This window comes from Corapipo altera, unplaced genomic scaffold, assembly GCF_003945725.1.
Source record: "Corapipo altera isolate COAL_440 unplaced genomic scaffold, ASM394572v1 116, whole genome shotgun sequence".
In the NCBI taxonomy this organism is placed as follows: domain Eukaryota; kingdom Metazoa; phylum Chordata; class Aves; order Passeriformes; family Pipridae; genus Corapipo; species Corapipo altera.
In genome coordinates this window covers 1,744,076-1,758,843 of record NW_020884953.1, presented here as the reverse complement: position 1 = coordinate 1,758,843, position 14,768 = coordinate 1,744,076, and the positions used below count along the sequence as shown (strand labels likewise).

Below are 14,768 nucleotides of genomic sequence, written 5' to 3'. Positions count from 1 at the left end.
AGTAAAAGTTAAAGTATCCTTGTCAAATTTCTACATGCCTTTTTTCTTTGTCATGTCATTTTGGTTTTCCATGCCTTCCTTGTTTTTGCAAGGGGGTTTTAAATCCCTGGGACTGCTGATTGTGAAGGCTTGACATATAGGTGGCAACAGAAAAAAAAAGAATATCCCGGTATTGATACTGGGGCCCATAGTGTTCAATATCTTCATCAACAGTGTGGACCAAAATGTGGCCAAAAAGGCAGAATACACATTCTGTAGATCTGTTGATGGTTCTAAATAAAGAGCAGTGTGCACACTGCTTGATGGAGCTTCAGGCCACACAGGTCCTGAAAACTCTCAGAGTTGAACCAATAGAACCTCACTGAGTTTCTGCATCTGGGACAGGGTAACCCTGTGCATCAGTACATGATGGATGCCATAAAATCTCTGTTGTTGGTGATGTTTGAGACTTTGCTAGAAAGCCATTGCTGAATTCCAGTGGTTTGGGCAAGAGTCTTCGTTTAAGTTGGGAGGTTGGACGAGAGACTTCTAGAGGTAGGGTTGTCACAGCGAAACTCAGTCTGTCTGATAAGCCACCTCAGGTTAAATTATTTCCTTATTATCTGGTAATACCCAAATAGTAATTTCTGACTGCCAGAGAAACAAATGGCAGTTCCAGAAAATGTAGTCAAAGATGCCAGAAGTGTGCACAGAACTGGAAAATGCCTAAGTAGAACAGTTTCTATCCTGGTGACTAAAAGTCCAAATACAGTGGAAATGATTGACTGGATAGAGAAAAGAAGAAAAGAAGGACTTTCCAGGTGTGTTCCTGGTCAATTTGTAGTTTAGTTTACAGCTAAATTGAATATGTTGACTGTCAACCTGACCTCATAAGCGATAGATTGCACTGTCATAGAAGAGTGACCTAAAAGGCAGAAAACAGAGGAGGAAGCTGTGTATTTGAAGTACTAATTTTATTTTCTTTTTGAGAATTGCTTAGGCCAAATGCAGCTTATATAGATAACATATGTCTCCAAATCGACTTACCAGTATCCCTTTGGTTTTCCATTAAATCAGATTAAAGAACACTGCGATTTCGATTTCATCGAATGTGAAAGTGCACAGAGAGTCAGAGCAAAATTTCTGTTGTGTGTGCATGTGGATTTTCCCTATTGTTTTTTGTCCTTGATGTGGACACATCTCTGCTTTACCTACTTTATGGATGGTTTCTTGAGCTGTACAAGTACAGCGTTGGTGCCATCAGCCACTCTCGATCCTACTTTGTATCCACAGTGACAGCTCTGTTCTTACCAGGTGTGATGATTTAGTCACCGAGTTATAGTTTCAAAGAGTTACATTCATTTCCTTGTTGTATAAGACAATCTACTTGATTGAGAGATTGGAGTAAGTCGTCTGCTTCTGACAAGGATAGTCATTCCTTTTAATCTGACTACTGCTTCCTGCCTCTCATAACAGGAAGGATTTAATCTCTTGTGGAGACTAGATGCTTACCTTGTGAAAATCACCCCCTGCTCTGTTGAAGTAAACAGAACCCAAGCACGTGTTCAAACCTGACCACAAACTTCAGTGCTGCTTCAACCATGATTCAATTGTGGCATCATGTATATGTGGAGGGGAGGGTGTGTGTAATGTTTACGGTTTCATACCTTGTCTCTTTTGAGATACGCTCTTTTGGTTGTCATTGGACTCCACATGAAATACATTCTTAAATGCAATAGTGAACATTTTAAGGTGTTTTTCTTGAACAAACTCTAATGCAGTCTAATTTCCTTCCTTTTCCTGAGGTGTTCAGAAGTATAAAAACTCAAGCATTCATTAACAGTCAAAAAAATAGAAACAGATACATTTACCACTTATTTGTTACTGTGTATTGAGAGTGGGAAGGGGCATTTCAATGCTCTTCTCCATCTGGCACATCTTCAATGGAATTTATTCATTTCACAATTTAAATGCACATGGGTTCAGTTCTGCAGAGTGCAGAACGTGTTGGCCTCGATCCAGGAGAGCGTTGTATTTGTCTGGTCACCTGTAAGCACATGGGCAGAGGGCTCATGTGCTTCAGTTTAAACGTGCCCCTCAGTCAGGGCAGGCTGCTCAGCACCTCTCCTGCCTCAGCCCTCATCCCTGAGGGTGAGCCGTGTGCAGGCAGGTTTGTAAAATAGGAATTGACACCCTCCTCTGGGAAATTTAACTCACAAGACTAATAAGCCATCTGTGGTTTATATTTCTTCATCTTGACTTGTTCAATGCATGTTTAATTTGGGAGGGTTGCTTCAAGGTTGTGGCGAGGGCGCTTTGGCGCTATAATTTCTGTTGTGGAATGCAGTTCTTGTTGGAATAAGGTACATCATGTACTTTTACTCTTTTGTCAGAGAGCAGAAAGACAAACACGAGCCATGGATTCAGTCCAGTACGCAGAATTCTGTGAAAGTCGGCAATTGAGTTTTTGTAAGTATTATAATGGCTGCACTGTATGGAGATGTTTGATTATTATTTCATGTAATAGAGAGCACACCAGAACCTTGTGTTTTTTGAAAGCACTTTTGTTTCATCCTCAATAATAAAACTTTAAATTCTTTCTCTGCATAACTCCTGGGAACAGTTAATTTAGCAGTTTTAGGCTGTATCGGGCAGAGTATTTTATTTGAATATTTACCAAGGTTTCCATATGCACAAATACTGTGCTGGTGAGGACCATAGAACTGGTAAGGAGTTAATGGATTAAAACCACCACTTGCCTCAAGTTGTCATGGTGGTGTCAAAGTTGGCATATTAGGAAGTTTCATGGTTGCAGGTTTTTCGGAATGCATCTAAAATTAGAGAAGAGCAGCAAGTTCTGCTTTTATTTTCCGATCCGCAGAGACACAAAGAACTTACTAAAGAGACTCTTCTATTTTAAGCTGTAAGCTCCTGCTGTGGAATTTGTTCAACATTAGCCAAGTTCATCAGTATACGCCATTCCAACACTAATAACATGATGACAGAATTAGGGCTTTTCTAGCACTGAAAACCAACTTACTAGAAGTACTTGTGGGCCATGACTATAATGAGCTGTAAATTAATGGGCTTGATCATGTAGCAAAACATCATTACAGAAGCGGTTAAGTGATGACTAAGGTTTTAGGTCAAATGTCAGAGAAAGGGAGGCAAAGGAGCCAGTAAAAATCATGACAAAACAGCACATGATCCTACAACACGGACTTGAACACAATGATGTCTTTAAAGGAGAGACCTTATCTTGTTCTTCCTTTTAAATTCAAAGAAAGAGTGACTCATTTATGGCCAAAAAATGACACATTTGAGATACTGTTCTGCATCAGCAAATGTCAGCAAACGTAGGAAAACATGTTTTGCAAGCATTTCTTTTCTTAATTCAATATGTTTTTTATGTTTAGCTATAATTTGGCAACATACATCTGTGAGCCATTAGATAAATGATACTTCAGATTAGGGCGACTTGAGGAAATGAGAGGTTTGTGATAAAGTAATTTTGAAAACCCAAAAATTGCCATCTGGACACAGAACAAATAGAAATCTTAAATTTGAGAAATAAAATTGAATGTTGCTGACCAGGGGATTGTGATCTATAAAAATATCTCAGTGCTATTTTCACAATGTTTTTAAATGACCATATCTATAAAGTTCTTTTTCACTGACATTTAATGTCATTAAAGAATATGAGAATTACAGTGGTTAGAAGATAGTAGCAAGAGAAACTCAGGCACAAATTCAATTGCATAACATGAGCTCAATTAGATAGAACATAATAAGTGCCATGCAGAACATTTGTTCAAAAGTAACGTAAAAGCTATTTTTTAACTTCTTTTCATATATTTTAGTAAAAATTGAATTTATTACTATGTTAAAAGAAGAAACCCCTTTTTACTGTAATATAAACTCATAAAAACTGTGTCGTAAGAGAATAAACCTGGAAGGGACTTCAAGAAACCTGTTCTAAAACTATATATTAATAAACACAGCTACAGATATTTCTGTACACTTTTAAAGACAGGCAAAAGAAAATGTCCATCAAAGGATAAAGTACTACAGATCTACAAATTTTAACTGTAGGGAACATTTTGTGGTTCTGTCACCTTCACACTTCTCATATTTCTTTCTTTTTATTTTTTTCCTTTCCTTAATGACCCCATGTAGCCTTCTCATTCCCTCCTAAATAAAAATAACCATTATTTACAGCTGTTTTCTGTTTAACACCTGACTTGGGTAGCTTTTTAGTCCTAGTTGAAAGTGGGTTGAAAGAGCTGTTTCAGATGGTTCTTCACCTTGTAATCACTTCATTTTGGTTGCCCTGTCTCACAAACAGAAACAGCCCTCATTAAGACTTCTGTCTTAACAGCTCCTTCTGTCCCCACATTTCTGTGATCATCTTGTCCACCACTGACCTAAGTAAGATCATCCTTTTTTTTCCTCCTTTTACTCTCTAAGCAAACACAATGTTTCTCTGTTCTGTATTTTTCTCTGCCCTTTCTCCAAAGTGATCTCATCCATTACCAGTGTGAAGTTCTCGTGTGGATGTTGATCATTTGCAGATCTACATCTATCCTTATTTCTTTTTAACCAAAGCACATTTAAAAAACACTCATCTACAAATCATTTTGGCTCCCCTGTCAGCACCTAACCCCTGTATGGTTAACACCAGGACTGCTGAATTCTTCTGTCCTTCTTCATTTGTCTTTGCTCTTGTTAATAAAATTATATCAATTTTATCTGGGCTCATATTTGTATTGATTTCTTTCAGTGCTTTCTCTAATTCATCGTTATTCCTTTTACAATACATTCCAAATCAGGTTTGTCCTGTCTACACTCCTCTGAGGTTGATCCTTCATTGTTTTAATTCTTCTGTATGATTGATTACCTTGTGTTTTTTTTCTCTTTAGTCCATGTGCTTATGGGTCTCCAGATTGCTGTGTATGAAATAAGTCTTTACCCACAGGTTCCACTTTGGTAATTCCTTCCTTGATCAATCAAATCACACTCACACTAGTTGTTCCACATTTTCAGTATCTCTGTTACCCAAAAAATTGATTATTTTGACCTACCTGTTGTTAACTTTTCCTTTTCCTCCTATGGTTTTAAATGACAGCAAAGAAAGCATCCAAATTTCGTGACTGGTTGGACTGTAGCAGTATGGAAATAAAGCCAAATGCAGTTGCAATGGAGATTTTGGCATATTTAGCATACGAGACTGTGGCCCAGGTAAGGGACTCTGCTGCCTGAACTCTAGTTAAAATGAATTAATTACTCTTGGATGTACTTCAGCCTCCATGACAGGGTTGTGAGCCCCTTCAGAAGTGCAGTCACAGCTTCAATTAACCAAGCTAACTGTATTCATGGAATCAAAGAATGGTTTGGGTTGGAAGGAACCTTCAAGCTCATCTAGTTCCAACCCCCTCCTGCCAAGGGCAGGGACACCTTCCATTAGACCAGCTTAGAAATCCTGTCTGTCCTGGATGACAGATGTGGACTATACTGTACTCACCCCTCTGATACACAAATAGAAATGTTTTATAATGGCTACAGAGGAGAGTGGAGTCCAGCACGAACTTTATTCAAGTCCAAACTGAAACCACATACTTTGCTATGTGACCTTTGGCAGTGTGCTGAGGCTCATTCAACCCCATTGCACAATTGGATTATAAAGAAGGATTTCCTGGAAAACAAAATGTTACCTTAGTGCCAAGCCGAGCCCTCTTGGGTAGATAGATTGCTCCATATATTTACAGAAGTGGAAAAGAAAGGTTCCTTAGGCTGAAATATCTCTGAATAATTTTGTTTTCAGCTGAGAAACACTAAGAATATTCTGCCTCAACCCACAACCCCTCACTCATTGTTGCAATGGGATTTGTAACCCCCCTCTGTTTTGCCTCTCCAGCTGGTGGACTTGGCCCTTTTGGTTAAACAGGACATGGCTCCCAAAGCTGGTGACCCATTCAGTCATGCCATATCTGCCACCTTCATACAGTACCACAATTCTACTGAGGTAAAACTTGCTTTTTCACTTACTAATGCTTTTTATGTTTTACTTTCAGATGTATTTTCTTCCAAAGTGGACATTATTGATTCTGGTATTGATACAAACTTTCTGTTGTGGAGTTTATGAACTTTGAAGTTATGAATTTAGATGGAAAGACATTAAATTATAGTTCTGAATGTTAAATCCTTAGCAGCACCTTTATAATTAAATGCAAATCCTCTTTTCTTGGGTCGAAATTCCTTCTCTCAGCATTCAAGGTTCACTCTATTGCACATTTGGAAATTGAAGTTTTCAAAATTGGCAAGTGCACCACGTGCTGTATTGCATTGCTATAATACAGATATTCTAATTACTTCTGGAATGAGCAACCCAAATTTGGTATTACATCTCTTCTGAGAGAAAATCTAAGAAGGCAATAATTGGGGTGTTTTTTTTGTGATTTGATTATATAATGGCTGTTTGACATCTTGCTTTTATAGCCACATCTCTTAGGGCAATCTACCAGTGTGAAGACCAGTCTTGACTCTCCTGAAAACACACCACCTCCTACACCCACCCCCCCAGCATCAGCAGGACAGCAGCACCTTGGGAAAACCTCATCAGGAGCCTTGGGGAATGGTGGAATTGGACAGGACTCTACCAAATCCAAACAAAGGAAAAGAAAAAAGGTATTTGGTGCACAAGCCTGGGATTAAAAATAAAAAAAAAAAAAAAAGAACCCAAAACATCCTCAGGAAATCAGTACAGAATGAAATAATGGTTTGGGTTGGAAGGGACCTTAAAGCCCATCTCGTCCAGGTTGTTCAGAGCCCCATCCAGTCTGGCCTTGAACACTTCCAGGGATGGGTCATCCAAAACCTTGTCTTGACAACCTGTGCCAGGGCCTCACCACCCTCACAGTAAATAATGGGTCTCATTTTAAATATTAATTTTAACCTGTATCACATATTAACTACCGTTATTGTAAAGCCAGATGTGTGGTTTGGTGTTTTTTCCATCAGAACTAGGCTAAAGCTTCCCTGCAAACTGAGTTTTGTTAAGGTAACAATTGCTGCTGCTCAGATAACCTGCTCTTCTACAGCGACAGCAGGAGTCACCACCCCAAATCACCATCCCCTGCTCTGGCAGTGGCAGCGAGCATAGGTTTTAAGGGTCAAAACACAAGCAAAGTAGAAAAAGAGGTGCTTGTGATTTTCCTACTCTCAGCAACCTGTAACAACTCTGCCTGACTTGCTTTATTTTTATACCAGTTTGTTGCATTCAAGCTAAATATTTGTTTGTTTTGCATAAAATACAGATATTTCGTTCAGAGTGTGAAATGTAAATGTTGCAATTCTTGTCTGCTGTTGTAGAGTCTTGGTGTTCTGTCTGAGAGGGATATATGTACCTTAAAACCACAAGGGAAATAGATTTGATTAAATAAACTGGATAGGAAGCCCTGTCTCAGTCACTTGGGGCTGTTTTGAAAAAAATGTGATGCTCATTCTGCTTCAAAACAATGGAGTGACTTGGGATTCTATCATGTGTTTTATTATTAAAAAATACTCATTTTTCGGAGTAAAACTGGTGATTTTTACAGTGATAGACAGAAAAAGATGTATTTTCTCCTTCTTTCTCCTAATATGTTCAACTTTATGACTGTCCTTATACTCCAATTAGAAAGCTATTAGTGAATCCTAAAAACCTTTCAGAAAACTTCTGATTTTCCTCCTCCTTTTTTGTATTACATTTGATTATGTTTTGTTTCTGTGGCTGATTTCCATTATCGTTCCTAGGACTAGGAATTCAACTGGCAATGTAGTTTTTGATACATTATATTTTGCTGGTATTATGAGTTTATTTTAAATTCTTAGTGTTTTGCTTAATGCCTTTTAAAACAATTGTATTCCAAAAAAGTGCACAGTTTTAATGAAAAGTTCTCCTGACTTATTCAATTTGGTTAGGTATCTGCTGGATATAACTGAGGCACTGAGACAAACAAGTTAACTTGGTGAAGAATGTTATTTTTAGGCTATGAAGGCCCAGTCCAGCAAAACATATTTGAGTTTCATATTCCCTTTATGAGTGTCAATCAGCAAGGGAAGAATCTGCCATCATATTATGAATAATTCTGTGTGTACACACAGGCTCCAGTGGACTCAGCACTCTGGAAAATAAAACACTTCGCAAAAACTCTCCCCAATCTGAGAGCATTAGTGTATCATGTGAATTTATGAGGGGGCTGCCTATGTGTGTTCATTACACTGAAGTGTATAACTTAACTTTTTGTCATTCTCTGTGCATTCACTAATATAATTTTCATGAGTTTGTTACCAAGAAGACATCATTTGATAAGTCATCTGAATTCTAGCAATTTAGGTGAAGCCTAAAACAGCATTTCAGATTGACTAACAAGGAGAAAATAGTAACTTTTTCTTTTGAAATCCTGAGGAAACTTTTGTACAACCAGTGCCCCACTACCAGTGAGTTCTTCTTTTTATCTGTTTACGGTCCCTAATCCAAAAAGTCATTTGAAATTTGAAAACATTCCAATTTGAGGTAATTAATTCTTTTTTCTTTGCTTCCTTCTAACACCATTATGTCACATGTTTCAGCTTCAAATTTCAGTCTGATGTTACTCAATGGTGATTTTGGTGTCAAATTGCTTTCCACTTAGGGTGCTTGTTCAATATTTTCCCCACCCCTTGACATCATAATAAGAGCCTGAAATGTTTTAAAAATAGTTTCTGTGGTTATTGCAGTGTGACTTATATGACCCTCTCATTTTAGTTTGAACATTTTCTGCTCTTTTCAATTGCAACACACAGCAGCACTAGGTGAAAGATTTAAGAGGACAAACATGGTGTTCTTTGGGTCTCTTAAGCAAAGTTCATGTAAAAGTCCTCTTTAATTTGTTAATAGCTTTTTCTCTCTAATGTAATGTGTGGCAGCAATGATGTGTATCCTCAGGAAAAAAAAAATTACTCCATTTTATAAAGGTTTATTTTCATGCCTTATGCACTGTAGGTCTGTTGTGTGTTTTTGATTTAGTAACAATTTATGTGTTTTTCTGTTGCAGAGCACTGCAGCCTGTGGTATGGAGGCTCAAAGTGATGCCATCCAGCCCAGCCACATCAGAGAGGCCATTCGACGCTACGGCCACAAGATTGGCCCCCTTTCCCCATTCACAGTACGTAATAACAGAGTTATAAAAAGTTATATTTATAATCTTAAAGAACTTTGATTTTCAAGTGGTCGAATGAAGAAGCTTTGGAATTGTTGAGAGCAATTTGTGGTGACTGTAATTTTCTTTATAAAAGTGGCATAATTCTCTCGGGAAATAAAACTTAGTAATTTCTGTCTCTTTTTGGAAGGACAAAAAAGTTTCTTTTTTTCCTTTTAAATATTATTTTCTTTCAATTACAAATTATGCTTTTTTGTTAGTGCTTGAATCTTCTGTTTTTCCAAAGTTTAGGTTTACAGTTATTTTAAATTATATGTATTGCAGTATGGTGAAGAGCACTTTATATTCTAAAATTAGTTGTGTGTCAGATACTGCTCCTATTGGAAGCTGAACTCTCAAGTGTCACATTTACAGTTGGAGAAAGAAGAGAATGGTTTCTTTAGACAACTTTGAACCTCCACTGAAATGTAATAGAACTGAGCTTGTGGTAAAACACTGATGGGTTCTGAGGTTTTGCCATCATTTTTTCTATGCAAATTGCAAATCCATTGTTCAGAGCAGCCAAACGAATTCTTTATTTAATTTTCTCAGCTGATGAAAATGTGAAAGCAGTCCATCTCCAGTGTCATAAATTGGGGTTATTTTCTTCTCATCTGCTCTTCCAACGGGCATAAATCCTGCTTACCTCAGAATATCTACATTTGGGAAGCAATAAATGTCAAAGAAATCATTATAGGAAAAACAAAACAAAAAAAAAAAAACCAACACCAAACTAGAACTGAGCTTTTAAAAATCAGGAAGAAGTCGTCCAATTTTTAAGAGATTTTAGGAAAAGAAAATTATTCTGAATTTGGAGGAAGTTCATCTACATAAAAATTAAGTGTATGAAGGCCATAAATATCAAAGAAATAGTGGCCTTTGACCTCAGAAGTGAGGAAATAAAAAAAAAGTAAATGAATATGTGAAGTAATAATTTTCCTAACGTCAAAACTGATCAATGCTTTTATAAATGACAGTGAATGTTTGGTTTATTCATAATAGGCAATACACATTTGCAATTAATTGTCTTTACATAATTTTACCTCTCAGAAATGACAGATTAATATCGTGTAAAGCATAGGATAGAATTTCTAGTCCAAAACAGAAAAATATCTTTAACAGAAGTTTGCTGAGAGATGTAGCTAACGACATGGCAATAGCTTCTGAAAGCAGAGAATGTATTTAACTTTATTATAAAGAAGTAAAGAGCTCAAATAAACAGTTGCAGAAAGGTGAGTCTTCCTTGCCTGACCCTCACTAAAAGTGGTTTGGTCAATTATTAACCAAAGTTTAACTTTTTCTGCAACCACAAGTTATAATAAAATCCTCTGGTTTGGGTTGGGGTTTTTTTATGTCCTCCAGTCTTATGAATTTCCCAAAACAGGGCAGCTAACTGAACAATTTAATTTGTTAACATTACTTACTGTCAACGTGGTTGATGAGATGAGCAGATCTTGTTCCCTCTCAACAAGCCAAGAATGAGAGGGAATCTTGGGTCAGCTCCTGGATGCATTCAGATGTTGTAGGGCTGTAATATGATCCTGCTTTTAATGACAAAGCTCAGGAAAAGCATTTTGAGAGGTATTACAGAGTATGCATTTAGGTCTGTCCATCTGCCCACTTCTCTCAGTGCCCTCATTGGCAGCTTTGGGGATAACTTTGCTATCACACTTGTCCTTGCAATAACCATGACCTTTGTGTCTTAATTTGGCAGAAATGTGGATGGAGCACTGAGTAGCCTCTGCAGTCTACATAAAAAAACTTCTACAACAGATAGACTTCAATGATGGAGAGGTCTGATGGCATGTGTCTAACCAAACATGAGGAGTGAGATTAATAGCCCTACCACAGATTTTTATATAATCAGACAAGGCCATTTCCTCAGATCTCAGACAGGAACTATGTGACAAAGTCTGTGTAGGTACTGAAAAACCTTGACATTGTATTAGAAGTCTGAGTCTCTGAGGGAAGAACTGTATCAGAAGGATCTAAACCCTTCCCTATCTCCTTGCAGCCACTATAATGGATATTTTTATGGATCAATGTAATAACCAACAGGCAGGCAGTTGTCAAGGGCCTGCTGTATTCAGAAAGTTCATATCTCAACCCAAACTAGTAGGGGATGAGTTTTCTAACTAGAAGAATGAAATCTAACAGTCAGGTGTTATCCTACACAAAGATGGGTGATGTGAAAGACAGCCACCAATTGCATCCCAACAGTACTTAGGGAAGGAACAGACTCAAGGAATGAAAAAGTTTTGTGTGCTGGTATGTCTGGGTAGAGAATTGTGTCAATGGAATCATGCACTGTGTGGATTTGAATGGAAGTAAGTCCTTGAAGGAGGAGAGGTTATTTTTGTGTAATGGATTTGCAGGTATGGTTTGCTGTGGTTCTATGATATTTTGATTCTATATTTTCCATTTTGCCCATCTTTTCTCAGTTTTTTCAGACTCTTATGGGGGAGAGAGAAACAAAGGGCTGTTCTGGCAATTTGGCCAATGCAAAATACTGAACAATTATGGCTAAAATCCACTTGACTGGGAATCGTAATGGTTTTTCAGTACTTCAGGAAGGTGCTATTCCTGAATGCACCATGAGTCATTTGTACTCAGCATCCAGTGTTTAACTGGGTCTGTATCTAAGTTGACACTTACTGGGTTAGTGTCCTGGTGTGCTTTGCTTCTGTGTGTGAAGAGGTTTCCCAGAAGAATCAAGATGTGTTTCCTAAATGCACCTAAATGATGGGCTGGTGACTGTTTAGCCCAAGACCACTTATGTCACTATCTGAAAATTAATGTAAATTTTTCTAAGTGAATTAATAAGTATTTCAGTACTTATTAACAGGTAACTGTTGGTTTTGTTAGAGGGACATTTTTTACAGAAACGGAGATGCTGAGTATTTTCAGGCATTAAACCAATTGCAGAGGTGAACAGCACTAGTAGCAATACTATCTGGCATAACAATTTATGACACCTTCCTTATGGACATCTCAAACTGCAAACTTTTTGCTGGCAATGTTCATTGAAATGTCTTCTTGATATTCATGGGGTAATATGTGACTTCCTCTCTTTGGCAATTTTCTCTTCAAGAAAAAGCCCATGAGCCACATGTTGAGGAATTCTGTATGGCAAGGGTCTCTCACAATCAGCAAGCATCCTGGGATGCATATTCAAAGAAATTTTGCTTTGTTTCTTCTCTTCCCTTTCCCTCATCTCTTTACCTGGTGTCACAGACCTAAGATACAACACGTTTTTTCAAATCTTTCCCTGTTCTGCTGTTTAATCATGATCGTCCCTCTCTTCCTTCTGTTTTCGTCATGAGTGTTCCTAATGAGGCAGTTTTGGAAGAAGAGTTGAGCTGGTTAATTTATTCTTTAGTGGCATTTGATGGATGTTGGTTTGAACAAAAAGAACACTTAGAAAGTTTTATAATCATATGGTAAATGAGAACTAACATTAAACTAGTGAAAATGATCTGTTTGCATTTATTTTGACCTTAATAACTATGTCAAAATGACTAACATAATTAGAGCATTTAGGTTTTGTCTCCAAGTGCAAACCACAAGGGAAAGCAGCAAGTGTACTCTGGATTCTTCTGCATTGTATCATGACCAAGGTAGTTTAGACATACATTTTATCCATATATTTTCTATTAACAGTATTGGGTGATACTCAGTGTTTCCTGCTCTAAAGCATGGCCCAGACTTGCAAGAAGCAGAGAAATGTTAAAAAGTCGTGACATGTAATTTTGCAAGACAGGAATGGGAAGTATGGAACTCTCCATCTTGTGGGGTAATGTAATTCCATATGCTGGATCTGTGTCTGTTAAGTGCATTTGAGTTACGAAAGTGTATAGTGAGAATGATATGCAGTCTTGACTGGGCCTGTAGGAATAATCCTAATATTAATTCAAATAATATTCAAAATAATAGTATTTATTATACCAAGGTATTCACAAAAATATGGATATATGGAAATATGGATATTTCTTACCAGGAATACAAGCATAATGCAAGCATAATGTCTCATGAGAAAATATTTTATTTGAATTGATTGTGTTTCAAACAGTTGGGGTAACAAACAGATAATTCTTTAAGAGTATTTATTCTGTGAGCAATATACAGTGCTTACCTGAAATCTTGATGTGAGCAGTTGTAAGTGGCACATGAACAGTTCGAAAGCAGTACTTGTGACCACGAGAGCAGCTCTAGTAAAAACTACAGCTGGGATCCTCTTCTCTGAAATTAAAAAGTGGTCTCTACAACAGTGGAAGATCACAGGCAAAAAGAAAAAGAAAACTTTTCCAAAACAGATTCTTTATCTTTAGTTTATGACAGTTGTGAAACAAAATGCTTCAGATGTTTAGTTAAGAGAAGCTGAGTTCACCAGTGTAAATTGTAACCCTGCACAGGCTGCAGACAGTGGCCATTATTCAGCAGTGTGTGTGTGTAAATAGAGTGAATTGAAGTTTTTTGGATATTTATGTTTTGGAGGGAATGCTCCTTCAGCCTCCAAGGCATTTCAGTATGAAAAGGCTTGCTAGTCTAAACCTCCTCTTGTTAAATATGTCAGTCTCATAAAATTGCCTATACAGCATAAAACAATTAATATTTACAAACCCGTGTTTATGATACTGTTGTGACATTCCCTGCACAAAGAACATGTAACACCAGAGAATGTGATTTGGGAGAGACTTATATTATTTGGGTCTATATTATTTGGCCCTGCTTATACTCTTGGAAGTTCTTAAATAATTAGTGCAAGTATCCCATGTAGACTTCAGTATGTTACATGTATGTGTAAATCATAATTTCACAATCAAATTATATACTTAGACAGGACTTTTCACTTCTGATGTTTTTTAAAGTTCTCATTATTGATCCTGATTGAGCTCAGCTTTTATGCAAATACTTAAATCAATTTCTGAGGTGAAAAACACCTCAGTTCATCACATACCTTTAGTGACTTCAATGTAATAAAGATTATATTACCTCTGCTGATTTCCCCTAGAGAACAAAATCTGTGGAATAGTGGCTGAAGACGTGGGAAAACTGAGCTTGTGAGAGACCAAACCATCAGATTCAGGAAAAGGTTTTTCACCCAGAGGATGGTTGAGCACTGGAACAGGCTCCCCGTGGAAGTGGTCACAGCACCAACCCTGTCTGAGTTCAACACTCTGAGACACATGGTGTGACCCTTGGGCATGGTCCTGTGTGGGGCCAGGAGTTGGACTCGATGATCCTGATGGGTCCCTTCCACTCTGCATATTCTCTGATTCAGGGAGTAGAGAGAAGAGAGGAAACTTTTCAAATACAAAGGATAGTGTGGCAGTATATGTGGAGATAAGCAGAACAGGACATTTTGAAAAGAAAGTTTGGGTTAGGTGCCTTAAACTTCGAGAAAAATTTGTCTTCACATTTCACAGAATCACAGAATGTATAAGGCTGGAAGAGACCAGTGGAGGTCATCTGGTCCAACCTCCCTGCTCAAGCAGGGTCATCCTAGAGCACATTGCACATGATTATGTCCAGACAGCTTTAGAATATCTTCAGAGAAGAAGACTCCACAAC

The 14,768-nt window shown here is 37.6% G+C and overlaps 1 protein-coding gene across 8 annotated transcripts in view; it reads left to right on the top strand.

The window, feature by feature from the left end:
- SUPT3H (SPT3 homolog, SAGA and STAGA complex component) overlaps window positions 1-14,768 on the top strand; it is a 283,689-nt gene that overhangs the window by 203,535 nt on the left and 65,386 nt on the right. For all 8 annotated transcript variants that reach the window (XR_003530912.1, XM_027663412.1, XM_027663414.1 and 5 more), the window contains exons 7-11: window positions 2,373-2,448; window positions 5,105-5,217; window positions 5,894-6,001; window positions 6,475-6,663; window positions 9,054-9,164. Coding sequence is in view for 7 of the 8 variants with exons in the window: in XM_027663412.1 (XP_027519213.1) it covers window positions 2,373-2,448; window positions 5,105-5,217; window positions 5,894-6,001; window positions 6,475-6,663; window positions 9,054-9,164 (597 nt within the window). In the remaining variant the exon portion in view is untranslated. The remainder of the gene's footprint in view (window positions 1-2,372; window positions 2,449-5,104; window positions 5,218-5,893; window positions 6,002-6,474; window positions 6,664-9,053; window positions 9,165-14,768) is intronic.